The 26,281-nt window shown below is 58.5% G+C and overlaps 1 protein-coding gene across 1 annotated transcript; it reads right to left on the bottom strand.

Moving 5' to 3' along the window:
* Positions 1-1,124: 1,124 nt before the first annotated feature.
* Positions 1,125-25,337, bottom strand: NKAIN1 (sodium/potassium transporting ATPase interacting 1). The gene is made up of 7 exons (XM_030464445.1): positions 25,183-25,337; positions 6,995-7,132; positions 6,741-6,821; positions 6,168-6,365; positions 5,338-5,398; positions 3,423-3,504; positions 1,125-1,209 (listed from the first exon to the last, which is right to left on the bottom strand). Exons 1-7 carry the CDS (start codon positions 25,234-25,236, stop codon positions 1,200-1,202), a joined length of 624 nt encoding a protein of 207 aa, XP_030320305.1. The 5' UTR covers positions 25,237-25,337; the 3' UTR covers positions 1,125-1,199.
* Between the last annotated feature and the right edge of the window lie 944 nt (positions 25,338-26,281).

Here is a 26,281-nt window from a genome sequence, read left to right on the forward strand (position 1 = left end):
GCCACCAAACCTGATGGATGGGTTTGTCACCAAGACCCCAAAGGGATGGAGGGGTCAGAGAGCTGAGCAAGGGGTTGGGGGGCACCAGGCAGCCCAGGGTGGGGGGCAGAGCATTGCTGATGTCAGCCAGGGGGGGTGGAAGCCTGGTACAGACTTGCCTGGGGGGAGATGGGGATTTTGTGCTCAGTCAGAGTCTACTCAGGCACTTTAAAATAAAAAGAATAATTAAAAATTTTTTTTAAAAGCCCAAAACAAAAAGAAAAAGAAAAAGAAAAACAAAACAAAAAAACCCACCACCAAAACCCAGCCTCAATAATTAAACTAAAAAATAACAAAACCAACCCAAAACATTCATTAGATCCATTAGAACAGCCAGGCAGGGGCTGTGTGGAAGCAGTGTCAGTATTGCCAAGCTGGAGCAAGACCCCCTCCTCAAAACACAGCAGAAATAGGGGGGGGATTTTGGGGTGCTGTGCCCCCAGCTCCAGGTTTAGGGGCGGGGGGGTTGAGGCAAGATGCTCCCAGTAGGATCCAGCTCCTCAGGGCTGGGGGGGCAGCCTGGGCTGAGCCCTTCCCCACTGTTTCAGCCAACTGGGGGGGTTGAGGGGGCTGGAAAATTCCTTCTGGGAGCAAAACCCCCCATTTTTGGGGCCATCCCAAGCCCTCAGAGGATGAAGCTGTCCTGTGTGCCCTGCTGTCCTCAAAGCCATATTTACCCCCTCTGCCCGGTTTCAGTTTGCTCCAAACCAGTTGATTTTCACCCCAAATCTGCCCCAGCTCCCTCACCCCCCTCAGTCCCACCCCTCCTGCTCAGAACGGCCCCACTGCTCCAAGGAAAAACCAGGAGAAACAGAAGAAAAGAATGTCCGTGAGTGATGCCACCTTCCCAGTTGTCCCCATGTGTCCCCATGTCCCCATCCTGGGCAGGGTGGGGGAGCCCAAGGGGGCAGCAGGGCTTGGAGGGGACCCCCCCATAACCAGGCCCCCCCCCATCTCGCTGTGGTTTGGGCTGGGCTGGACCTGCAGCTCCTGGCTGTGATTTCGGGGGTCCTGGGGGTGTGGGGAGGCAGGAGGGGGGGCGGGTGGCTCAGGGTCGTGTCAGGACCCCCCCTTGCCGGGGGTCGTGTCACCGGGTGTGGGACAGTTCACTCCAGGGGGGGTCCTGTGGCCGCTGGGTCCCACGCCGGGCCAAGAGGAGGTTACCCAGACCTGGAGGAGGAAGGGAGAGGGGGGGTCAGGGCTGGCACCGGGGTCTCCAAAATCACCGTGTCTGTCCCCACATGGGGACAAGGAGTCACAGCCAGGGGCCACTGCCAGCTGGGGTGACCCAAGGGGGCCCCCGCCCTCCTGTCACCCCCCCCTAAAAATATACGAGAGCCAGGCTGGGGTCCCCCAAAGAGGTGATGTCCTCCCCACGGGTGGTGACACCGGGACTGCCAGGGCCTGACCCCCTCTCGCATCCCCGGCTTCTTGAGGGCAGCGAGGGGACATCGAGGGGACATCGAGGGGACATCGAGGGGACATCGAGGGGACACGGAGGGCCCCGGGAGCCCTGACCACAGCGGGACAGATGCTGCCCGTCCCCCCCACTTTGCTGCCAGCCCCCCCACACCCCCACCCCTGTCACAACTGCCCAGGTCTCAGCTGGTCTCAGGGTCCCCATCCCGCTGTGCCATGGGAGAGGCTGGGGAGTCACAGGACCCCCGCACACACACGCACGTCCGCGGGGTGGAGGGGACACGCGGTGCCCGAGTGTGACACGGCGGGTGGGGTCCTGGCGTCACCCTGGAGGGAGCCAAGGGGACTGAGAGCTGGCGTGTCACCTCCTCCTCCTTCCGCTGGGTGGAAACCCTCCCCCGCGCCCGGCTGCTGCCTATTCCCGTTAATTAGGGGATTAGCTTTAATTAATTACTCAGGCCTGGCCTGCAGCCCCGCCTCCCCCCTGCCCGGCTGGCCTTGGGGACAAAAGTGACCACGTCGGGAAAGCACCTTGTGCCTTCTGTCACCAGGGAGACCCCCGGTGTCCTGTCCCCCCCCAGATGGGATCCCCCATCCCTGTGTCCCTGACGGGCTCCCTGTGACCCGGCATCTCCCACCTTGGGGACAAGGTGAGACCCCCCCCCCCCGTGTCCCTGGCACCACTGTCAGGGTAAGGGTGGCAACTTGATAGGAATTAGAGCTCATTAATTAGGTGATGGTTGATTAATGAGCTGCTGGGGTAGGATGGAAGGGACTGGGACAGAGGGGGAGGTGGCAGGGGTCTGAGTGTGAGTTTCCCCCCACCCAAGCCCTGCCTGTAGAGCTGCCCCAAGCCTGAGCAAGCTTGATTAATTAGGAAGCAATCTCATTAGAGGGAGGGGGTGCTGAGAGCCCCAAATGCTGCATTTAAGGGGTGCTGGGCCCACAGCTCCCCCTGTGCTGCTGGGGGCTGCAGGCAGGAGAGCCTCAGGCAGGGTTCCCCCCCCCTTTCTTCCCTCCTCACTGCCCATCTTTGCTCCCCCTGGCTTTGCAGGGTCCCTACATGGCAGTGCTGAAGGGCTTCCCCTGGGGACACCATCCCTGGGACATGTCCCATCCCTGGGACAACGCTCTCCTGCATCCCCCAAAGCTGAAAGGAAGGCAGGACACCCACATCCATCCCCAGGGTGACACCAGTGCCATCACCCATGTCCCCATCCCGGGAAGGTCCCACCCCACCATGCCCCACTCACCCCAAAAGGGCTGGGGGGCTCCCAGGCAAGGACCAGCTCGATGCAAGGCACCCATGGGTGCTCACCCACACCCACACATGAGAGACCCTCTATGCCCAAACACCCAAGGAGGGCTGAGCAGTATCACAAGAGCTTTTGTTCCGCCCCAGCCCTCTTCTTGCAGCTCTGATGTGTGGTGTGCCCTTGAATTTGCATACAGGGCTTAAAATATAATTACTTTTTGGCACCCGCAGAAGCCCACACGAGGCAAATCCCTTCAGACTTTGCAGCCTTATCTCATTTGAGTGTTTATCTAGTTAAGCTTAATGGAGAAGGGAGAGGGGGAAAAAAGAAAAAAAAAAAAACCAAAATTCAGCTGCATTTATCTGAAGAGCTGCTGCTCCCCTGGGCAGCCCCAGGGTGGGGAAGCTCAGCAGCCAAAAAGCAGCCAAAATACAAACCAAGGGCACAAATCCCCTACCCCTGCCCAGGCCTGAGCAACCCTCTGGATTCTGGGTGAGGCAGAACAGACCCATAGACCTTCATCTTTTGGGCTGTGATGGGGTGATGGGCACCTTGGAGGGGTTTCTGCATCCCTAAGTGTCCCTGAGCATCTCTGAGCACCCCTAAGCATCTGAGTGTCCCTGAGCATCCCTAAGAATTCCTGAGCACCCCTGAGCATGTCCAAGCACCCCTGAGGGTCCCCACAGTCCCCCCCCAGCCCAGACTCACGTGTAGAGTGGCTGTAGCTGTAGGTGTGAGGTCTTCTGTGGTGCCTGGTAGCCGTAGGAGTCGAAGCCACCGATGAAGTCGACTGAGGAGAGGGGGGGACAGCAGTGGAGGGTGAGCTGGGGAGGGCAGCAGGGACACTTTCCTGCCATCCCCCCCACCCCAATGGCACCCGGGGGCTGTGAGGCATCCCGGGTCAGCCCAGCATCCCAAGGGAATGCAGGATGCAGTGCTGGGTCATCACAGCACCCTGGGGACAGGTAGCACCCCAGGGACATCCCCAGGGTCACCGCAGCACCCAGGGCAGGGCAGCATCCCAGGGAAGCTCAAATACTGCATCCAGTTCTGGTGTCCCCACCATGAGAAGGACATAAAGCTGTTGGAATGAGGCCAGAGGAGGCCACGAAGATGATCCCTGCTCCAGGGAGAGGCTGAGGAGCTGGGATTGTTCAGCCTGGAGAAGTGAAGGCTCCAGGGGGATCTTAGAGCTGCCTGCCAGTACCTGAAGGGAACCTCCAGGAGGGCTGCAGAGGGACTTTTCATCAGTGTCCAGTGATAGGAGAAGGAGAAATGTTTGAAACTGAAGGAGAAGAGGTTTAAAGTGGATCTTAAGAAGAAATTCTTCATTAGGAGGGCGCTGAGACTCTGGAACAGATTGCCCAGAGAAGCTGTGGCTGCCCCATCCCTGGAGGTGTTCAGGGCCAGCTTGGATGAGGTCCCTTCCAACCTCTCCCAAGCTGCTGATGGGGGTGGCACCGTTTTTGCCACCTCCCTGGGTGCAGAAACAAGTGGTGAGCAGGCAGGGCCTGATGGCACACCCAGATTTTCCTTTTCCCCAACAGCAGAGGTGTGTGTATGGGGAAAACATGGGGATGTGGCCCCACAGCACCCCCAGGGCTGAACCCAGTGGTGATCCCAGGAAGGTGCAGGATGCTGAAAGCTCCTGGTGAGGTTTTGCAGGAGGTGCTGGGAGCTGCCAGCTGGTGGAAATTAATGAATGGCAGATGAAGGTTGGATGGATGGATGGATGGATGGATGGATGGATGGATGCATCCTCAATCATGGGCTGTGCAGGACACAATACTTCCCCTTTCATTGTCCCCAAGCCCCAGGTGGCTGTTGAAAGGGGGAGGCAGGTGCTGGTGGCTTCAGGAGATGGAAGCAGGGAGGAGGATGAGATGGTGGAAGAGGAGGAGGAGGGGGAAGAGGAGGAGAAGGAGAAAAGGTAAGGGGAAGAGGACAGTTCTCCTGCAGCCCCCCCAGAGCAGGATCCACCCCAGAAGGAGCATTCCCCTTCTCAGCCTTGGATGTGGCTTTTTTACAGCAAGGACAATTGTCCCCCCTCTGCCACACTGGAGCAGGGACCTTGGGGGAGGTGCTGTGCCCCAGAGGAGATGTCTGATTCGGGGTGACTGAGAGCCACACCAGCCCCTGGAGCTGCTGCAGCTGGGGATCAGCACCCCAGATTCCAGGGGAGCTGCACTGGGTGCCATGGAGCTGGTGTGAGGAGCAGGCACCATCCCAAGCCCTCCAGGAGCTGCTGTGGGGATGGAGCCCAAGCCCACCATCCCCTTCCTGCATCCCAAAGCTGGGATTGCACCGTTGCCATGGAGACCCAGCAGCTCAGGGCTCGCTGTCCATGTCCCCCATGTGCCAGGGCACAGCATCCTCCTGGAGGCTGAGGGGGTCCTGCTGGTGGCACCTCACAGCCCAGCCCATCTGCTTCATCAGGGGTGGGAAAATGGGGCAAAAAAACAAAAAAAAACCAACTAAAGGGATCCCTTCCTCCAGTTGTGACCCAGGCATTGCTGCCCTGTCCCCAGCCAGGATGTGCCACCCCAGAGAGGTGCCAAGCAGTGCTGGTCCAGGCCATTCTGTGGCTTTCCCACCTCCCAGGACTAACACCAGGAGCACTCACAGCTGTCTTCTTCCTCCAGGAACACTTTGCTGACGTAGCAGGCATAGACGAAGCCAAAGAGCTGCAAACAGAAGTGGGCAGAGAGGTGGCTGGGTGCTGGGGTGCTGGGCAACTCAACCAGCACGGTGTTCATGATGGGGATGGAGGTGGGTGCTGCCAGGTGGGTGCCAGGGAGCATCCTGGGCCCCCCAACCCCCTCCCCTGGGCAGGATCAGAGCTGCTGTGGTGCTGGAGCCCAACTCCTGTAGGTCTGGGTGCTGGGTTGGGATGCAGCAAGGTTGGGTGGGTTCAGCTGGGCTGGGGGGATAGGGGTAGTGGCTTTTTTGGGGACAAGCTGGCACTGCACCAGGACCACAGGGCAGAGGGTGCTGAGCCCCTTTGGTGGGTGCTCTGCCCCCAACTCCCTTTAAAGCTTTCTTTTCTTGCAGCTCCCCAGGGCTCCCCAGGAGCTTTGTACCCAAGTCCCCTTCCCATCTCCCCATGGGGTCAGAGAGCCCCCAGGAAGGGGGGACACCCCTCTCCCACCAGCCCCAACTCCAGCCAGGCAATGCCTGGGTGTATCACACCAGGAACCCCCCAAATTCCCACAGCCAGGACTTGGGCTGGGCAGCACCCCTGGGTGCTGGCACAGCATCCTTCTGCTCCTCCCTTCCCCACTCCAAGCCAACACCTTGGTGCTACCAACGGGTGCATGGTGGGACCAGATGGACCTGGGGGGCTCTGCCACCATCATCTCTGCCATCCCCTCCAAAAAAACCCCCAAAAAAACCCCATGACTCTCAACTCGGGGAGCTGGGGAGGATGAGGAAGGGTGCAGGAGCTGCCCGTACCGCCAGGAATATCTGGGTGGCACTGCTCAGGACCTCGATGTACTGGTAGTCCAGGAGGCAGCCACTGACTGTGATGACGTGGTGGTCCTCAGGGGCCAGGTTGGAGTTGAGCACCGGGGTCACCAGGCAGCCTGGCCCGTTCTCCATCCACCAGGAACGGTGCAGTGAGGTATTGAAGGTCATGATGAAATCTCGGTCCTGTGGGACAGGAGCAGAGGAGGAGGAGAAGGATGATGATGATGATGAGGAGGAGGAGGAGGAGGAGAAGGATGATGATGATGATGATGATGATGATGATGATGAGGAGGAGGAGGAGGAGGAGGAGGAGGAGGAGGAGGAGGAGGAGGAGGAGGAGGAGGAAGAGGAGGAGAAAGAAGGAAGAGGATGATGATGAGGAGGAAGAGGAGTAGGAGAGGGAAAGAGGGAGGGAGGGAGAGAGAGAGGGAGAGGGAGAGAGGGAGAGGGGCATGACAACGGAGTAAGGAGGGAGAGAGGGGAGATGGAGGGGAAGGATGTGGAGGGGAGGGATATGGAGTGGAGGGAGATGAAGGGGAGAAGAGCAGAGGGTTTTACCTGTGACAAACGTCCAACCTCCAGGTAGAAGCAGATGATGAAGGCGTTCCAGCCGACCCACAGCACCAACCACACTGCATACTGCCAGAGGAGAGGGGGTCAGGGCCGTGCCAGGGGACGGTCCCCCCTCTCCAACCCCCTTTCCGTCCATTCCCTGAGTCCCCCCCACATCCCCAAGGGGTTTGGGCTTTAGGTCCAGGAGGGGACCTGGGGCTGAGCCATCCCTGGGGGTGAGGATGCAGCTCGGTACCTACCATCATGAGGTATTTGGATCGGTACTGGACGGTCCCAAAAATACCCAGAATAACTGCCATGATGTGTAAAAAATTAGCCAGGATGGGTGCCCACTGGTAGCCCAGGAAATCAAAGATCTGCCTCTCCAGAGCAGCCACCTGCAACACAGCCAAGGGACAGGGGGGTTGGGTGTTAAACATCGGGCAGCAGCAGCTCCCGGGATGCTGGAGGCAAAGAGCAGCCGGGAGTTCACGGGAAGCCGGTGGGGAATGAGCTGGGAGAAGCTGAAACCTCCGCGGGATGCAGGGGCTGGGGGAATGCCAGGAGGGGAGGGGGGGAATATTGGGAGCAGGGAGATGGCAGCTTAGCAGCACTCTCCTGCCTCAGTTTCCCCGAGTCTCAGGCACTGATGAAAATCACCCTCCGGGATGGGTTTATCCCCGAGCTCAGCATATCCAGGGACAAACCTCCCTGTGGCACAGGATCCTCTGGTGGTTTGCAAAGCGATTTTTCAGCCCGCTCAGCCCCTGCCTCCCTCTCGGATGCCGCTGGGGTTGGTTCCCTGGCAGCATCCCTGGCCCCTAACAGAGACCTGCTGGCAGGTTGATAAATGCACGGCAGGAAAATTAGGGACGGTGCCTGGTGTGATCCCCCCGTTATCCCAGCCCTTATTTATGGCTCTATTTGCTCGGGATCTATTACTCTTAATTACAGGATTAGCTTAGAGAAAGGTGGTTGCAAAAGTGAGGGGACAGAGCTGGAGGACTCGCTGATGGTTTGAGGTTAAAAAAGAGATTGGATGAGGCTACATTTTTTTTTTTTTTTTTTTTTTTTGTGAGCTTATAGAGGACTCTGGGATGCACTGGACACTGCAGTCCCCAGGGGCACAGGGATGGGGTAGCAGCAAGATGTTCCCAGCAGCCCTACAGACCAAAAATCCTCTTCCCATTCGTCCTCCTGCCAGCCCAGCCCCATCTCGTTGCTCTCCGAGATGCCCCAGATTCACCTGAAAAAAACCCATAAGCTCCGGGGCCCGAGTCCTGCCTCAGTGCAGTGACCCCCATCCCGGTAGAAAAGCAGGAGTTTCTTTATCCTGAAAAGCAGATGAGGAATCAGACTTTCCATCCCCCTCTCCCTGCAGGGATCTGGATTTCAGGAGCTCCATCCCAGTGCCACCCCCCGGGGGTTGCAGCCCCGGGGCTGCCCCAGGGCCCCGCAGTGTCCCTGCCCTCTGCATTACAGGGGAGGGGGGGACAAATGAGGTGCTAAAACCCCTTCCTTGAGCGTTCTGGAGGATGAGCCCCGGCTCAGCCGTGCCTCAGTTTCCCCAGCACACCCTCGCGGGACCGGCTCTAATTTACGCCTCTTCTAAGGCAGGAAGCCAAAGGCAGAGCCAAGGACCGGGGGATCCCGTTCCCTTCCCGATTCCTGGGGTAGGATCCGCTGGATCGGTGGAAGCAGAACCCCGGGCTCAGGTAAAGATGCTGCAGAGACACGGAGCAGCCCTTGGATCCTCGGGGCCGGTTCCGAAGCTGTTTGAGTTGCAGCTTAATTCACTTCCCCGCTATTTAAACTCTCGGAGGAAACAGCCTTTGGAAACACTGACAGCCCGGCTGTAAATCTTTTAAATTGAGGCATGTAAATAATAAATGATACAAGGAGAGCAGCGCCCGGGGGTTTTACGGCCCCCATCGATCTGCTGAGCAGGAGCCAGATGCAAAAGGCTCCAAGTTCTGGGTTGCTGGGGAGGCTCCAAGCTGAGGGATGAGGTTGGGAAGAGCCTCCGAGAACACCCCAAGGAGCTGGAGCATCCTCCCAGTGAAGCCCAGGCAGCTGGGAGAGGCTGGAGGAGCTGGGGAGAACCTGGGTGACCAGAACCCTTCTTCATCCCCAGACAAATGTCCAACACCACGGTGTCCCTGCAGAGGAGCAAGGACTGCTAACTGCATCACAAACTGGTGCTGGAGTCACGCTGGTGGGTAAAACACTGAGCTGTGTCTGCTGGTACTGAACAGGCTCCCTCCAGGTGAAAAATAAAACCTGTTGGGGTTGGGTTGGTTTTCAGCCTGCTTAATGTGAAGCAAATCCAGAGACACAGACAGGGGGCTGGGGCTGCAGCTCCGAAGCCCCAGGGGCAGGGCAGCAGCTTTACACCGAGTGTCATGAGTGGGGAAACTGAGGCACAGCCACACTCCAGGGCAGTGGGGGGCACAGGGTGGGCAACCCTCACACGGGGCATTGCAGGGCTGGGCGAGCACCAACTCAGACATTGGTCTCAGATCATTGCTCTTGGCTTGCTCCCAGCCCCTGTCACTGCTGCAGACCCCACACCCACAGCACCCTCATGGAGCCCTAGAACAGTTTGGGTTGGAAGGGACCCTAAAGTTCATCAAATTACAACCCCCCTGCCATGGGCAGGGACACCTCCCCCAGCCCAGGGTGCTCCAAGCCCCATCCAACCTTGGACACTGCCAGGGATGGGGCAGCCACAGCTTCTGGGGGAACCTGGGGCTCAGCACCCTCACCCCAAAGAATTGCTTCCTGAAGATCTCATCTCAATCTCCTCTCTGCCAGTTTAAATCCACCTCCCTCATCCTATCCCTCCATTCCCTTGTCCCAAGTCCCTCCCCAGCTTTCCTGGAGCCCCTTCAGGCACTGAAAGATGCCCCAAGGTCTCCCCACTGAAGCCTTCTCTCCTCCAGAATGATCCTTCAGGGGTGAGATGTCCCCCAGCAGCAAACCCCAGGACACTCAGATTTTCCCCACAGCCACCACCAAACGTTCCTCAGCAGTGGCCCTAACAAAGCAAGAGAATGAGCAAGCCCAGTCCTGGTGCTCCACAAAAAAACCTCTGAGCAGCTTGGGGACTCTCAGCATCCAACCCCCCCAAACCCAAGTGCCTTAGAGAGCTCCAAGCATCCTTCCCAGATTGCCCTCCTCCAAGACAGTTTCCCATCCTACAGCAGCCCTATTAATGTGTCCCTCCCCCCTTATTAGCACCCTTCTCCTGAGGAATCACACCACAGCCTCCTCCTAATGAAGATAAACCTGCAGCCAATCAATGCAACCAGTTTTAGGGCTCCCTCTGAATTAAACACTCTCTGGTTTATTGATTGGCCCCAAAAGTTCTCCTGGCAGCAAATCACAGCAATTAGTTGGGGCCTGAGTCCTGCTAATTGAAATGCCTGGGTGTAATGATTTTATTCTAATCAAGAAATCAAAGCTGGGGAGCTGCAGGAATGGGGGGGAGGGCACCAGTGTGGGGTGGGTGCCAAGGAGGACATGGAAGGAGGGGACATGGGAACAGAACACTGTGCTGGAGTTTGTTTAGGTTTTTTGGGGGAATTCTGGTACCAAATTAAAGTGGGAAGGAGATCACCTGTCCCTAAATCACTCCCTGGTTTTGGTGCCTTCACCTTCCTCACACCCCTCCTGTTACTTGGTGGGGTTCTCACATCCTTTTTAGTCCTCATCCAACCTGGCCTTGGACACTGTCAGGGATGGGGCAGCCACAGTTTCTCTGAGCAGCCTGGGCCAGGTCACCACCCACATTTCTTCCCTACATCCAGCCCAACCCTGATCTCTCCAGTCTGAAACCACTGCTCATTGCCTTCCTTCTACAGCCCTGCTGAGTGGTTTCCCTCCAGCATTCTAGTGAGGGCTTTAATATATTGAAACACCCCTGGAAGTTCTGTCCAGAGCCTTCTCCAGGCTGAACAACCCCAGCTCTCCCAGCCTGGCTCTAGAGCTGCTCCAGCCCTCCCAGTATCTCCAGGGCCTCCTCTGGCCTCACTCCAGTAGCTCTATGTCCTTCTGGTGCTGGGGACCCCAGAACTGGACCCAGCACTGCAGGAGGGGCTCTCCAGAGCAGAGTAGAGGGGGACAATCCCCTCCCTGGCCCTGCTGGCCATGCTGCTGGGGCTGCAGCCCAGGACACGTTGCCAGCTCACATCCAGCTTTTCATCATACCAAGCCCTTCTCCACAGGCATGCTCTCAATCCCATTCATCCCCCAGTCTGTACTGGTGCTGGGGATTGCCCTGTCCCAGGTTTTACAGGACATTACACTTGGCCTGGTTGAATTTCAGCCCCCTCCTCCAGTCCAGGTCCCTCTAGATGCCATCCCATCCCACCCAGCTTCACATCATCTCCTGACTTGCTGAGGGTGACCCCATGCCACTGCCCATGCCACTGATGAAGATATCAGCCAGTACTGGTCCCAGTATGGATCCTGAAGGGACACCACTCATTACCCATCTCCACTTGGCCACTGAACCATTGGCTGCAGCTCCTGGGACACAACCATCCCACCAGCTCCATAACCATCTGTCCATCAAACCTGCACCTCTCCCATTTAGAGATGAGGATGCTGGGGGGGGGGGAACCCCTTCTGAACCCCACCCTCTCTTTGTGGGATAAAACCAACCCTGCCCTGCTCAGTGGACAGGGACCAAGTCCTCTCTCTGCAGACTGAGATGGACACCACACGGGCAGGGTGGTCACGAGGTCCCAGCACAGCCCAGGTCCATCCTTCCTCCCACCATCTCCACCAGGGATGAGCTGGAGCCATCACAGCCCTTCCCAACCCATCACCCTGCCTGGGATTTGCAGGAGAAGGATTTGGCAGCAGAGCCTCCCAGCACATCTGTCACACCTGATGCCTCTGAGAGCTTTGTCCAAAGCCCATGGAATTACCACCAAAACGGAAGGGATGTGAGGACACAGCCACCTGTGGCCACCAGTGACCCCAGGGCAGATGCCTCTGGGGACTCAGCAGTCCTGGATGTCACAGGGAGGATTTATCCTTCTCCCACAGTGCCCAGGGGAGGTGACACTGATGTCACCGGAGTGAGGATGGGCCCTGGGTCCCCATGGGGGGGGTGTCACTGTCCCCCAGCCCCCCTCCTTGCCTGCAATGGGGATGACACATTGGGTGACATGTCCGATGGCACACGGGGTGGCACAGACACAAATACAACATGACAGCCCCAAAACCTCAAGAACTAATGGGTGGAGAGGGATGGGACCTCGCTCTGGCACTGGGGAGAGGGTCGTCTCCACACCTCCAGCCTTGCATCCCACGGGGCATGTGGGCACAGGAGCTCCCCTTTGGGGCTAAAGATTGGAGAAAAGGAGATTTTTAGAGGATTTCACCACGCACACACACACAAAAACTTCAGCTTTCCTCCTGCAGCTTCCCCAGGGTGTGACTGACAGTTAGAGGCAGGAGCAAACCTCCCCATCACCCTTTCAAGGTGCCATGGGGGCAGGGGCAGGGGCAGGGGATATCCCCCCTGAGATTTCCCAGAAAGGGGGGAAAAATAAATGGGAAAGAGTTCCCACTACAGAGAAAAAAAATAATTTCCTCCTGAGAATATTCTCCCCAAAGACTGAAGAGCCCTGACAATCCAGATGGGGTTTTTTTGGTTTTTTCCAGTGTGAGCAAGGCAGGAGCAGGCAGGATGCTCCCCTGGCTCCTCTGCCCTTCGTCTCCGGGGCAGCATCTGCGCCCCGGGCTGAAATCCCAACCCCCCTGTGCCCCCCTCTCCGCGGTCTGGCAGGAGGGGAGCGGAGCTCCGGGCCCCCCCGCTGGGTTATTCTCCAGCAGCCGAGTGGTTCTGTCCCGCTCACCATATGTCTGGGCTCGCCGGGGATTGAACTTTTCGTTTTGCTGCAATTCCAAGATATTTGAGGGGTTTTATTCGGCTTCTGTGCTGCGGAAGGGGAGCTGAGCCCACCCTGGGGTTTCTGCCCCTTTTCTCTAGGAGGTTAAGCCAAAATAAAAAATAAAATAAAACAAAATCATGGGATGGTTTGGGTTGGAAGGGACCTTAAAGCTCATCCAGCCCCACTCCCTGTCATGGGCAGGGACATCAGCTCAGGTTTAGGGCAGTGACACCCCTGGGGCAGAGCTGTGGGGCAGGATGGGGATGCCTGACCTGTCAGTCCCTGGAAGGGACATTTCCCCATGTCCCAGGGGTGTCCCCGCAGCAGATGGAGCATCCCAGGCGCTGCCGCAAAGCCAACCCCAGCCCTGGTCCCAACCGAAGAATCTTCCAGGGCTCCACACCCCCACCCTGAGCCCCCAGCACCCTCTGCCAGGCTCACCCACCCCCCCAAACCTCTCTTTTGAGTTGGGCTTTTTGAGTTTAAGGCATTTTGCAGGATTTTTCCTCTCGAGGAAGTGTCGGAGGTGTTTCCATCCTGCAGCCCCCCCGCTCCAGGAAAGGAACTTGGCTGCGATTTCAATGAGCGCCGAGCGAGCGGATCGACTCTTCAGAAGGTGCAAACACCGCTGCAAACCCAGGGACTTCAGTTAATGACTTGGAAACAAGTTCTTGACCTACTTCCAACTTGCAAAAGCTTTCACAAAAAATCGCAAAGAAATTAAAGGCACCGGAGCCTGGGTTGCTCTCGGGTAGCAGAGAGTGATGAGAAGATTGGCCCAGAGGATGCTCCAGGGCTGAGCAGCCCCCGCTGCAAAACGTGGCAGGAGGAAAAAAAAAAAAATTGGGCAGCAATTGGGTCCTTCCCCAGCTGTTGCGATCCCCCCCGTGGATGCCAGTGGGTTCTGGGGAGCTCCTGGCGCCCTCACAGCCCCTTTCTCCCTCCTCGCTGGATTTTGGAGCCCCCAGCATCCCAAACCTCTGGGATGTGTCTGCAGGGTCACAGGCAGAGACTTGGGGTACGCGGCGTCCCCTGCCACAGCTTCCCATCACCCCCCAACCATCCGGTGGGCTTTCCTTTCCCTCCTCTCCCTCCCCCCCCCCCAATTCCCGGTGATTTATTTCATTCGGGGCATCCGGCGGCGTTGCCATGGGAACGCAGCAGCAGTCCCGGCTGGATGCGTTTGTCTAGACGCTGCACCCCGGGAACTCCCCACGGGCAACAAACCCCTTCTCCGTGGGCTGGACATGGCCCCGGGGGGGAGCTGCACCCCTAGGGGCGGGGGCACCCATTGCACCGTTCCCCAGGATCCCCCAGGGACCCCAGCACCCATTTGGCTGGGTCCCCTCTGAGCCCTGCACTCCAAATCCCTGCTCCTGATTTCATCTGGCTCTGAGGGGCACAGGGAGGGCTGGGAATGGCTCAGAGGGGGCTTATGGCATTAATAATAATAATAATAATAATAGAATGGGTTGGGTTGGGCACCTCCCCCAGCCCAGGGTGCTCCAAGCCCCATCCAACCTTGGACACTGCCAGGGATGGGGCAGCCACAGCTTCTGGGGGAACCTGGGGCTCAGCACCCTCACATCAAATTAAATATTAATACAAATAATAATCATAAAAAAAAAAAATCATCATCCTCTAGATGTAGCCCCAGGGTTGCAAAGTGCCCACTGCCCAAGACAGGTTAAACCCTACCCCCTCCTGTTTTGACCCCAGCATAGAGGAAGGGAAACTGAGGCACAGCAGGGCAGAAACCCCCAAACCTTCACAGTGCTGCAAATTTGAGGTCTGGAGGGGTGGTGGAGAAGACCAGAAGGGGAAGCTCTGGAGAAGGGCCGTGACCTGAGGACAGCAAAGTGAGAGCTGCTCCAAAGCCAGGGCTGGGAGCTCTGGGCTGGCACCGAGATGGCTTTGGGCTGGATCCTGCTGAATGACAACTTGGAACCTTAATTAATCCAGGAGCAGAAACTAAGAAGAGGGCAGAGCCTGGCCATGCCACTTGGGGCAGCTACAGCCAGGGCTTAAATTTGGAAGATCTTGGGCTTGAATTTGGTGGATTTTTGGCATAGACCTGCGGGATCTTTGGTTTCAATTTGGGGGATCTTGGGCTTTGATCTGGGAAGATCTTGGGTTCAGGTTTGGGAGCTGCAGAGGGAGACCAAACCAGAAGGGGAACCAGGAGAGATATGGAGAGCCTGACCCCCAAAATAACAAGTTCTGGGGGTGGGACACAGCCAAAGCCTGGGGTTGGGTGGGATGGGGAGGGAGGAGGAGCTGGTGGGGAGCTCTGGCCAAGCTCTGGCCCAAGGGGGATCCCAGTAAAAACCATTTTGGGCCCTTGGAAAGAGGAGGAGGAAGACAAAGCCATCTCCAAAAAACTCACACAAACCCCACAGGCACAGGATGGCTCCTGGCAGAGGTGTCCCCACCAGCCCGCGGTGCCCGGGATGGTCTGGACAAGGATTAAGCCCCAGGCTATTTCGATGCTAATTCTCCCCTTCAAATTCTTCAGCCCAGCAGCTGCGAGAAGCGAGAGGTAATTTCCCCCGGATCTCACCCGGCACCTCAAAGGCGCCGTTAATGTAATCCGATGGAGGGGAGAAAAAAGGGGGGGAAAAAAAAATCCAATTTTACTGACTTATTTAGTGACACCTTTCGTAATCAATTCTCCCAGGAAAGAAATCCTGATTAAAGCCAAGCGCATCGCTATGGAAACCGGCAGTCCCTCCTCCCACGACCCGCAGGCTGGGGAAGGAGAAAATCGGGTGAGGAAATCTGCCTGGTAACAACCCCCTTAATGAGCCGGAGAGCAAAAATAATCCCTGGGAGCGGTGCTGAGAAAGGAGCAGCCGGCAGCAGCTGGTGGGGAGGCGAACCCACGCGTGGCTTCCAAAATGTTTGGTTTTGTGGGAGGGGAGAGATGCTCCGGAGGAGGAGGGGATGCTCCTGCATTCTGGAGGGATGAAGGGAGGTGGGACCCATGGGTGGTGGGGTGCACCCCCCCAGCTCTGTGGATATGGGTGGGTTTTCCAGCATTTAGCCCGGATTTGATCCTTAAAATACAGCATAAACTCCTCCTGACATCTGGGTTTGAGGTTCACCTGCCCAACAGCCTGTGAGGAGGCAGCTGCCATAAACCCAGGGGGTGTTCCTCTCATTGGGGTGATTCCCTGACCCACGGGCAGCCACGATCTCGGGTGAGGGGCACTGCTGTCATGCCCGTTCTTGTCTCCCTCTGGCCAGAATTTCTCGGGCAATTGGGGATTTTTTTCTTATTTCTACACTGAATAACAACCCCAAGCTCTGGGAGGGTTTTGGGGTTTTCTCCTGGCTGGCTGTGTTCCCAGCACCCTGCAAGCTGAAGATGCTCAGAGCACCCATGGGTGGAAGGTGCAGGGATAAACCTTCCCGTGGGCTGAATACAGCCCCCCCACGGCCCCCCCACGGGGAGTGGGAAGCAGCAGGACCATCAAACAGCAGCTCAGAAGGGACCCAAGCACCCCAAGCACCCACGCTGGTTTTGGGGTGCTTAAAGGAGCAAAACTCTGTGCAAGGCATCGTCAGGGCCACTCGTGATTTACCGGGAGACTTAATTACAATCCCACCCGGTATTTTCTTTACATTCCCCCCATCACTGTCACCATCACTGCCACCGGGGGTGTGGACAGATGCCCACAGCTCCAGCAGCAGAACCACGCAGCACAGGAGGGTCCCCCCACTGCCACCCCCACGCCAGGAGGATCCCGTGGGGCACCCAAAGGGCTGCGCCGCCCGCAGAAAACCAGAAACCTGGAGATTTTGGAGGCCTTCCCAGGAGCTGGTGCTGTCACCCAGCTCCATTCCCCATTCCTGGTGGAGGGGAATTAATGAGGAGCCGGAGCCGTGACCACCGGCGCGTTATTAACCGCGGCGATTAGCAGCTGCCGCGGATGGGAGCTCATTAGAGACTTCTTAAGCAGCCATAAAAATTGCTTTTATTAATTGGTTCGGTCGCTTTTAACACCCACCGCCTTCGGGAAGGGAGTTTTTTTCCCCGATGTGTATGTGGTGCTTTTTGCCACCCCCTTTGTTGCACGGGAAGGTCCCAGGATTGGACCCAGAACCAGCCCCGGGGCTGCTCCGCTCCGCTCCGCCACCTCCTTTAATGACCAGGAGTGACACTGGGATGTCGCGACGGGTGACAACAACGCGGCTGAGCAGGGCGACGAGGCCACCCCCAAGGAAAAGCGGGACCCTCACATCCTCTGCATCCCACAGGGATGAGAGCCCAGCCCCACAGCAGGGATTTCCACCCCAAAAAACCAGCTTTTTGTCCCCTCTAACCACATGAGATGCCCGGGTGATGGGTGCTGCCCCGTCCCACACATTCCCTCCCCTGCTTCTGGGTGCAGCTCCAGGAGGGATCAGAATTTCCATACCTAAATTATGGGGGGGAAATGAGCCCAGCAGCACCCGTGGCCCGGAGCCAGGACTGGGGGGGAGCTCCTGGGGTCTCCACATGGAGCCCCCCATGCCCTGGAACCAGGAGTAATGCTCTGAGCACCTCCTGGAGTCCCCCCGAAGGGAAATGAGGCTCCGGGGGTCTCCCTGTGTCCCCCTGCTCCATCCCCTCCTCTGCTGGGGGGGAACCAACCCCCCCATGGACCTGTCTAACAAGGCCATGGCTAATTGCAGGGTGGCCACCAGCCCATGTATAATTCAAGCCCCTTTGTTAGGGCTGGGTTTGCTTTGTCTGCCCACCACCACTTCCCCACAGGACCCCCCAGGACCTCCCCAGCCTGGCCACCAAGCATCTCCTGGTCTTGGAGTGGGGGGTGGGGCTTGATTAAAATTAATTAGGGCTGGGGCTGCTGCAAGGTTGGGGTTGTTAATGGGATTTGGATCCTGGGGAGGAGAAGATGGAGAAGGGGGACACAGGGAGAGCCCTGGAGCCCCATTTCCCATGAGGGGAATGGTGTGGGGACCCCAGGAGGTGTTGGAGAATTAGTCCTGGGTCCAGGCTATCTTGCATGTGGGTATCCCAGGGGTTCCCCCAGTCCTGTCTCCAGGCCATGGGTGCTGCTGGGCTCATTTCCCCCCCAGTAATTCTGCTCACCACCACCCAAACAACTGATGAGCTTCAGGGGGGGAAATTCAAGATATCTTTATCTAAAGCCTTCAGTGATCAACTGGTGTTCCTGGAGCAGGTGGGGACAATCCCAGCCTGATGATGCCACCTGAAACCCTTGTCTGCAGTCTCTGGGTCAGAGCTGGGATGCAGCTTCTCAGGAGGGAACAAAAGAGATCCCAGCACTGAGCCTGCACATGTCCCCATCCCTCCAGGCCCTGCCCTCTGTTCCTTCCAAGGAAAGGAGGTGACATCCTGCTTGTCCCCTGGGAACAAAAGGTGAGGAGACACAAGCAGAGCTAGGGCTGCAGAGAGCCAGGGCCATGGGGACCCCCAGCCCAGATTCCCGTGAGCTCCACACCCCCTCCCAGCCCCTCAGTATTGTCCCCATGATGTCCCCACCAAAGCTCAGCCATGGGGCTGCTAGGGATTGTCACCACCCATGCCCATGTGCCATAACACCCCCCCAGTGCCACCCCCAACTCCACAGAGCAAACAGGCACCCCCAGACCCCCCCAAACCTCACTGCACTGACCACCCCCCCAGCCACCCTGTCCCCACACCGCCACGGGGACTCAGTGCCAGCTCCGTGTCTGTCACTTGTGTCCCCTCTCCCTGAGCAGAGCTGGACCAGATGTCCCAAGAGGATCAGGACAGGTTGGTTTCCCCTGAGAGTCCTGGGGAATTGGGCACCAGCTGGTGATGGGCTGGAAGTGGTGGCAGAAGAGGGGACAGCAGGGGACAGGAGCAGGGGGAGAAGTCCTAGAAGTGCAGATGGGGCTGTCTTGCCCCCCAAGGTGGGTAAGGGGGACAGGGAGGAGGAGGATGTGTGTGCAGGAGAGCCCTGGGGGATGGCTGGGGACAAGGACTCTCAGGATGGCATTTCCAGGTAAGAGCTGAGGACCACAAGGAACCTGAGCCAGTGCTGCACCCAGGCAGAGCCAAGAGGATTTCCCAGGGGCTCCTGGAAGCCTCAGCATCCTTCACTGTGCTGGCCCAGCAGCCTCCAGGATCACCCCAAGCATCCTCTGTTCTATCAGCACCCTGAGCACCCATGAGCACCTCAGTTATCCAGTGATCACCCCCAGCATCCTCCATGCTCACTCTGAGCATCCACAATGAGCACCCTGAGCACCCTCTGGTCCTAGCCCAAGAATCCTCCATGCTCACCTCCAGCACCCTCCACTCCCCAAGCATCTTCCATGACCCCCCTGAGCACCCTCCCTGATGCCCCCACTCATCCCTACCTCACCCCCCCAGCCTCCTCCTCTCCCCTGGGACACTTCCTAACTGGGGCTCTGGCCCTGGCTGTCCCCATGGGATGGCAGGGGCATGCCAGGCAGAGTGACACATCCACAGCTCCCTGCAGCCCCCCAGTCCCAAACTGGGACAGTCCCAAGGCAGAGCCAGGGCCCCCCCAACCCTTCAGCTTCCCAGACCCCTTCCCCGAAGGGCTTCATGTTCTGTCCCCAGTCTGTCCTCCCTCTGTCCCTGCTCTGTCCTTGCTCTGTCCCCATTCTCTCCCCTCCCTGTCCCTCAGACACTGACTCTGGGGTGGGAAGGGCTGCACTATTGATCCTGTTATGGGAAGATCCCAGCTTGCCCCAGGGTGCTCATTAGCCCTAATCAAGGTAATTAGCCACAGGCCAGCCCTGAGCTTGCTGCCTGCCCTGCCCCTGGTTGTGTCCCCTCTGTGTGACCGTGCAGCTGTGACCCCCAGCCAGGCCGTGTCCCCTGCTTGGATGTCACCCAGTGTGGGCAGGGAGGATGATGGGGACACAGCTGGGACACAGCTGGGACACAGCTGGGCTGGGAGCCCAACAGCTCTGCCAGCACTGGTGGCTTTGCAGTGCCACTGCTGTCCCCACCAGCCCCGGGCACCTGAGGGATGCTCAGCAGAGAAGCCCTGAACTGGTCCCAGTTGTGGCTGCAAACAGTCCCCCAGCCTGGATTGGGGTCCTGCCAGCACCCACCCACCCCAAACCCCCAAGCCAAGCTCCCCAGCACCCATACTGAGCCTCTGACACCCACACTGAGCCCCCAGCACCCATCCCAAACCCAATCCCTGCTGGGGTGTGTGTGGGAGGGACACAGCCCATGGGAAAGGGGGACCCATCACCCCAACACAGGTCCCACCCCATGAGGATTTCCCCTTTCCATAAGGACATCCCCTTTCCATTAGGATATCCCCATGACAGCTGCAGCACCCCAAGGGCTCCTCAGCAGCAGAACTGCTCCCCCAACAGCTGCCGGGTCACAGAACCTTTTTCCAACCCCAGCACAAAGTTGGGAGGATGTTGGTACCTCTGTGCCTGCACCCTGCACCCTCCCCATGGCCATGACCACCACTCTGCAGGTGTTTTGGGGGAGCAGGATCAGTGTGGGGCTGGCAGTGCCATGGGCTCAGCTGTGGGGTGGGTCCTGGGGAAGGATGTGGATTTCCCATCAGGAATTCAATTTCCCTCAAAGCTGCTCCCTTCACCCTGGGTCTCCTGCACTGGGGACCATCAGTACCAGGAATCTCTTCCACCTCCATCTTCCCCCAGACCAGCTTCTCCAGAAGCCACTTCCAGCCTCAGAGCTCTCTCCCCAAGCCTTCCCAATGCCTTGGGGATGTATTTTGGGCTCCAGGTTCCCCAGAGGCTGGCAGGGACATGGTACCAGGGGCCTGTCCCCTGTTCACCCCATGCCAGGTGATGCTCACCCAGCAGCCCATCATTCCACACATTTTCTCTGGCAATGATTTTATTCCTTCTCTCTCTCTCTCTCCTTTCTACTACCCAAACCAGCAGAATTGATTTTTTATAGTGCTAATTTCTCCCCTACCCACAAGCCAGCCAGGATTAAATCAAATGGTTTATCAGCATCTCAGCACCATTATGGCAGCTTGGTCCTTTGCAGCAGCCAAACCTGTGAGCTCAGCAAGGAACAAGATCAAGCTGGGCTGGACAAGCTTTATTTTCCCAGGCATCAATTAGGGCACGGGCTTTGCTGATCACATCGAGCACCAACCTTCCCTTTCCCTTCTCCCATGGCTTTGCTGTCAGGCCAGCCTGCTCTCTGCCTCATCCCTTGATTTTCTCTACGACCCAGCCCTCCAAGATATTTATTTTCCAGTCCCCCTTGATCCCAGCTCTGGTAGGAACCGACATGAATGATTTAGAGAGTTCTTCAGCCCGGCTCATTAATACTCTTGGGTGCACATTAGGTGGGCCTGGGAATGGAGAGGTTTACCTCTACGCTTTAATTGTGGTTTTAATTGCAAGCTGTAAGGCTCTGCCTCCCCAGGCCTGCCCATAAACCTTCCCAGCAGCCTGGCAAGCAAAGCTCTGGCTGTGAATAATGTACCAGGGGGCACCAGGGGATGCACATTCCCATGGGGGTCCAACCAGGAGGAATCTCCATGGCCACCAGCACCCAGGCTACCTCCTGAGGTTCTCAGGGTGGTCACCCCGTGGTGACAAGGTGGGTCGGGGTTGTTCAGGCCTCTGACACACCCTGAGGCTGCCTCTGGATCCTCAGTGCTTCCCATCCCTATCCCTCCTCCCCAGCATCCACCCCCCAGAGCATCCGTGGGGGTGGAGGGACCCCCGCACCCACCGTGTCCCCCCCTGCAGAGATGGGGTGGGGGGAACGGGGGGGCTGGCCCTCCCCCTGCCACCAGCAGCCCCCCCCATTGCCATGGCAACCATGCAAATGTGAAAGCTTTCCATAATCATTAGGGAGAGGAGCTGGGCAGGATAAACAGTGCCTGCAGTAGATTACATGCCCATTATCAACAGTCGCGCCTTCCGAGCGCTGGTAATTATAGCTAATTGTGCATTTAATTGTGTAATTGAAAACCCCCAGCCAAGAGTTCAACCCGGCTCCGTTCCCCCTTCCCCGAGGGTGGGAAGGAAGGTGGCCAGGGAGGCAGCTCCAGCCCCACTGTTCCCGTGTTGTCCCCACCATGGGCAGGATGGGAACCACAGGAGGACAAAAGCTGCTGGCAAATCCGGGAGGTGGCTGAGTGGCCCTGGTGACAGAGACAGAGGGTTGGTGGCCAAGAACAGGCAAAGGAGGACAGCAGAGGTAAGAGGGCAAGGCCAGGATGGTCTCATCAGCAGGGCCATGATGGCCCCAAGGGTCCTGCTGGGTAAGGAGATGCCACCCAGGGCTGGTGGGTGGCTGGGGGACACAGGGAATGGGACCCTCTCCCTTCACCCATCCTTGGTGAAGCCAACCCCGTGAGCTTCTTCTACTGGTTGGGTGATGGGGATCATGGCCTGGAGGCTCTTGGTGACCCCTGTGAACCTTGGGGCTCAGGTAAGTGGGGTGGGATGGACCCACAGCCCCTGTCCTGCACCCCGGCACTGGAAGGCTGATGGAGAGGGGATGGCATGGCACGAAATGGCATGGAATGGCATGGCACAGCATGGCACAGCCCACCAATGCCAGCCCAGCAGCCTCCAGCAGGCAGGAGGTGCCAACTGAGCTTTTGCTTTTTCCAGCCAATTAAAGGAGAGGAGAGAAACAAAGAAGGAGCTGAAACCGGAGCCGATTCCGCTGGGTGGAGGTGGGAGTGCTGAGCATCTCCTGAACCCACCTGGCTCCGGGGCTGGAGCTGTGACCCAGCCTCTGATGAGCCCCATGCCATGGGGGGGCAGTGGGGTCACCACGCTGGGATGGAGATGGAGCCCACCCCAGAGAGCCTGCCCTGCTCCAGCACCTGAGCACAGCCCCATCCAGAGCAGGATGGCCAAGAGACATGTGCCAACCACCAGCACTCTACATCCCAATACCCCATGTCACTGCACTGTCCCCATCTACTACTGACACCATCAGGCTCCAGAGTTAACCAGCATCACAGCCTGTGGCTCTCCAACCCCCTGCCCATGCTGGTGAGCAGAGTGGGGTCACCTCTGGGGTCATTTTCCAGCCAACCACCTCTTATCTTCCAGTAGAGGAAAGACAAGCCCCCCCAGAACCAAGGGGCATTCTGGAGAAAGGTTCACTGAGCCACCACCAGCCCCTCCCCAGCATTTCCCCGTGCTCCAGATGATGAAGAAGATCAAATAGATCATCACCCCTCTGCAGCAGAGCTGTCTCCTGGGAGGTGGGGGGCAGGTGGGGCAGGGCAGGTGTGTGTCTGGCTTGGGGGTCTGGAGAAAACCACACGGGGAGGCAAAATCTGGTGGGTGCTGCTTGTCCCCTGGGACCAGAGGGACACATGCTGGCAGTATGGTCACCCTGAGCTGGGGAGAAGCAGGAGGTGGGGTACTTGGATGCTCCAAAGCAGCTGTCTGGGCTCCCCCCTGTGCCACAGCCTGAAAATCAGTTGCCCAAACTGGTTGAGGTGCAAGTGCTGCCCTGAGTGGAGCAGAGAGAGCTCCCATCCCTCCACGGGGCACCAGGACCTTCTCCCCAGCACCCTGCAAGAAGAGCATCCCTTGGGAATCCAACCAGAAGGGAAGATGGGTTGATGGTGTCACCTGGGGAGCTGCAGTGGGGACCAGCATGAGATGGTGGCATCCCCACAGGGCAGGCTGAGCCTCACCTATGTTCCTCTGTTTAAGGGAAACTGAGGCACAGCTGATGAGGCTGCTGGGCTTGCAGTGCAGCTCGGACATGGGCACAACCTGACCCAGGGAGCCCCAGCACACACCAGTCCAACCCCAGCCCCAGTGGATGTTACCCATGGGGACACCCCGGTGGCATCTGCCCCGACCCTCACCTGGGGGCTGGCTCAGAGCAGAGCTGTTGGTGGGCACCCAGACCCCCACCCCAGGCAAGGCACCCAGAACCACCTTTTCCCCATGGGGTGGGGTAGGTGCCAAGGCTGTGGGATGGGATGAGGTGCTAGGTGGTGGCATGTGCCCATGGCTATCAGGGTGCAAGCTGATGCCTCAGAGTTGGGAAGGAGCTTGGGAGAATATCCCACAGGCTGGAAGGGTTTGTGCTGGGGTACAATGAGCTGGGTGGAAAGGCCACCAGTAAGGGACAATTCCAGAGCCAAGTTGTAGGGAAGCACAAGGAGACCCAGGGTGAGGGGTGGAAAGGGAAACCTGACCCAAATCTGCATCACAAAGTTTCTCCAGGTGTGAGCAGGAGCTGCTCTCCAAGCCTGGGATTTCCCACAGATTCATTTTGGCCTCTAAGATAAATGAGATGAAAATCTCCTGGATCAGAGATATCTCCAGGAATAAACACCAATAAATCTGCTTGGGAGCTGAGTGGTAAAAAAAAAAAAAAAAAAAAGTGGCTGGAAGCCAGAGAACTCCTGCACACACAGCAAACACCCGTGGGGGTTTCTCCTTAGCGAAGGGGACAGCACAAAGCAAGACTTCACAGACCAACACTTGGGGACAGCTGGAGACAAGAGAGGTTATTCCTGCTGGGAACAGGACTTCAGCCCGGGATGAGCCCCCCACAGCTCTGCCCCTTGCAATGACGACTGGCTGGGTGCCCCCCACCCTTTGATCCTGAAGTGGGGACCCCTCCCCACTCGCTGCCTTCTGAAGGATGGAGAATGACCAAGAGTGATGCCAGGAAGAAAGTGCCCGCCAGGAAGATGCCACCATCATCTCCAGAGCAGAGCCTGAGCCCCTTTCCATCACTGCCTCCATCACCTCAGTCCCTGGGGACATCACAGGCTGACCACCACCAGCAGTCCCCCCATCTCCTCATTCTCCTCACCCTGACAAGCCCTGGCGTGGCTGTGTGGCCAAGCTGTGGGATGCTGATTAAGGAACCACTGGGTCGGTATAATTAATTGCAAGTTTGTCAGTGCTGGTTTGATCAGGAAACCCCTGAACACGCCACATGCTCCTTCCCCCTCTGCCAGCAGCCTGATGAAGATTGATTCAGGGGTGGCAGCAAGCACGATGCCAAACAATCCCATCCAGATGAAACCTCTGCTTTCTCTCTCTGCCCCAACAGCCCCGAGTCCCCCAGCCGCGGGTCCCCCAGACCGGTCCCACTCGGAAGCAGGAGAGTTTACAAAGTGCTGGGAGAGGCTCCAAGTTTCCCTCTTGCCTCGACTCGGGGGACCAGCACCCCAAGAAACATCCTTGGAGCCAGCAGGATGGGAAAGCGCCGGCGGGAGCAAAATCAGAGGGAAGAGATTGCAGTTGGAAACAAAGCTCACACCTGCTGGAGACGCATCCTCAGGCGCTGCCAGCATCGGAACCGCTCGGCATCCATCTCCGAGCCTGCTGCAACTCAGCCAGCGCTGGACTGAGGCAGGGGATGAGGGTGGCACTTCCCTCCTCGATTATTATTTTTTTTCTTTTTTGGGGAAGGGTGGAGGGTGCGGGGGGTTGGCAGTGAAGCATCCCCAAGCTGGTCCCACAGCAAGGTCACCGCCGAGAGGGAGTGGGCAGGGGTGACAGCCAACATCTCGCACAAAGCAGAACCCGGCATGCCGATGAGCGCGGACAGCCCCTCGCCTTACCAGCTGCAGGCAGCAGAATCCGACCAGCGTACATCTCCCATTGCATCTCCCCATGGTTTCCCAGCCGGAGCCTCGGATTTCCCCCACCGTGGCTTCGCGTCGCCGTCCTCCAGCTCCTCACCAACCTCCCCTTCGCCACCCGGGGAGCATCAGGGGGGCACCAGCAACATGTCCCGCTCTCCAGCCTCCGGCCAGCCCCGGGACTTTCTTCACAGCAGCCCTGCCGTCTCCCACATCCTGCCGGGTTAGCACAGAGGCGGGCTGGGCTCAGAAAGGGGCATCGCCCCCCTCCTCCGCCTTCCCCCCACCCCCAGCCCCGCTCTCCCCACCCCGAGCCCGCTCCAGCCCCATCCCCCGGTGCAGGGACCCCGGGGCCGCGCACACCTCGCCATCCATCCCCGGGGCGCGCAGGTTTGCGCGGAGCCCGCCCGGCCCCTCTATTGTCTCTCCCGCACAGCCGCGCTCCGCGCCCCGGGGGCGGGCGGGGAGGAGGCGGCGGGCGGGGTCGGGGGCGCGCCGGGCAGGGCCGCCGGAACAAGGCCAGACGCGCTGCCGGCGGGGCCCGGCGGGCGGCGCGGCCGGGCGGGGGGAGGCGCGGCTGGGGTGCGCTGCGCCGCGCTGAGCCCTTGGCGGCTTCCGGGGGCGCGGGGCAGCGCAGCCCCTTCACCGCAGGCGCGGATGCTGGTCGCTCCCGCCTTTCGTTCTCGTCAGCGCTTGTCTTTTTGATCGCATATTTTTATTGTCGGGTTTTTTTTTTGTTTGTTTTTTGGTTTGTTTTTTTAATCCCCTCCGGAGCCAGGTGGGGCTGGGTTAAATCCCGGCAATTTGCCTACGCAAAGGCTTGGTGAGCGGCTGCCTTTCCCCTTTCCCTTGGGTGGTGCCTAGATCCGTGTCACAGGGACCCTGCAGCCACCTCCTCTGGGAGAGTCCCTGGGCTAACCCTGCCAGGACAGCAGCTGGGCTTGTAGGGAGCACAGATGGCTCAGCCCTGGGAGGAACATCCCCGCCATCCCCCAGCAGAGCCCTGCCCGGCAGCCCGGCACACAAGGCAAGGCAGCTTCCAGCCCTCCCCCCCGGCTCTGGGGCTGGGGACCCACGG

The sequence above is a fragment of the Calypte anna genome, chromosome 23 (assembly GCF_003957555.1).
Source record: "Calypte anna isolate BGI_N300 chromosome 23, bCalAnn1_v1.p, whole genome shotgun sequence".
NCBI lineage: Eukaryota > Metazoa > Chordata > Aves > Apodiformes > Trochilidae > Calypte > Calypte anna.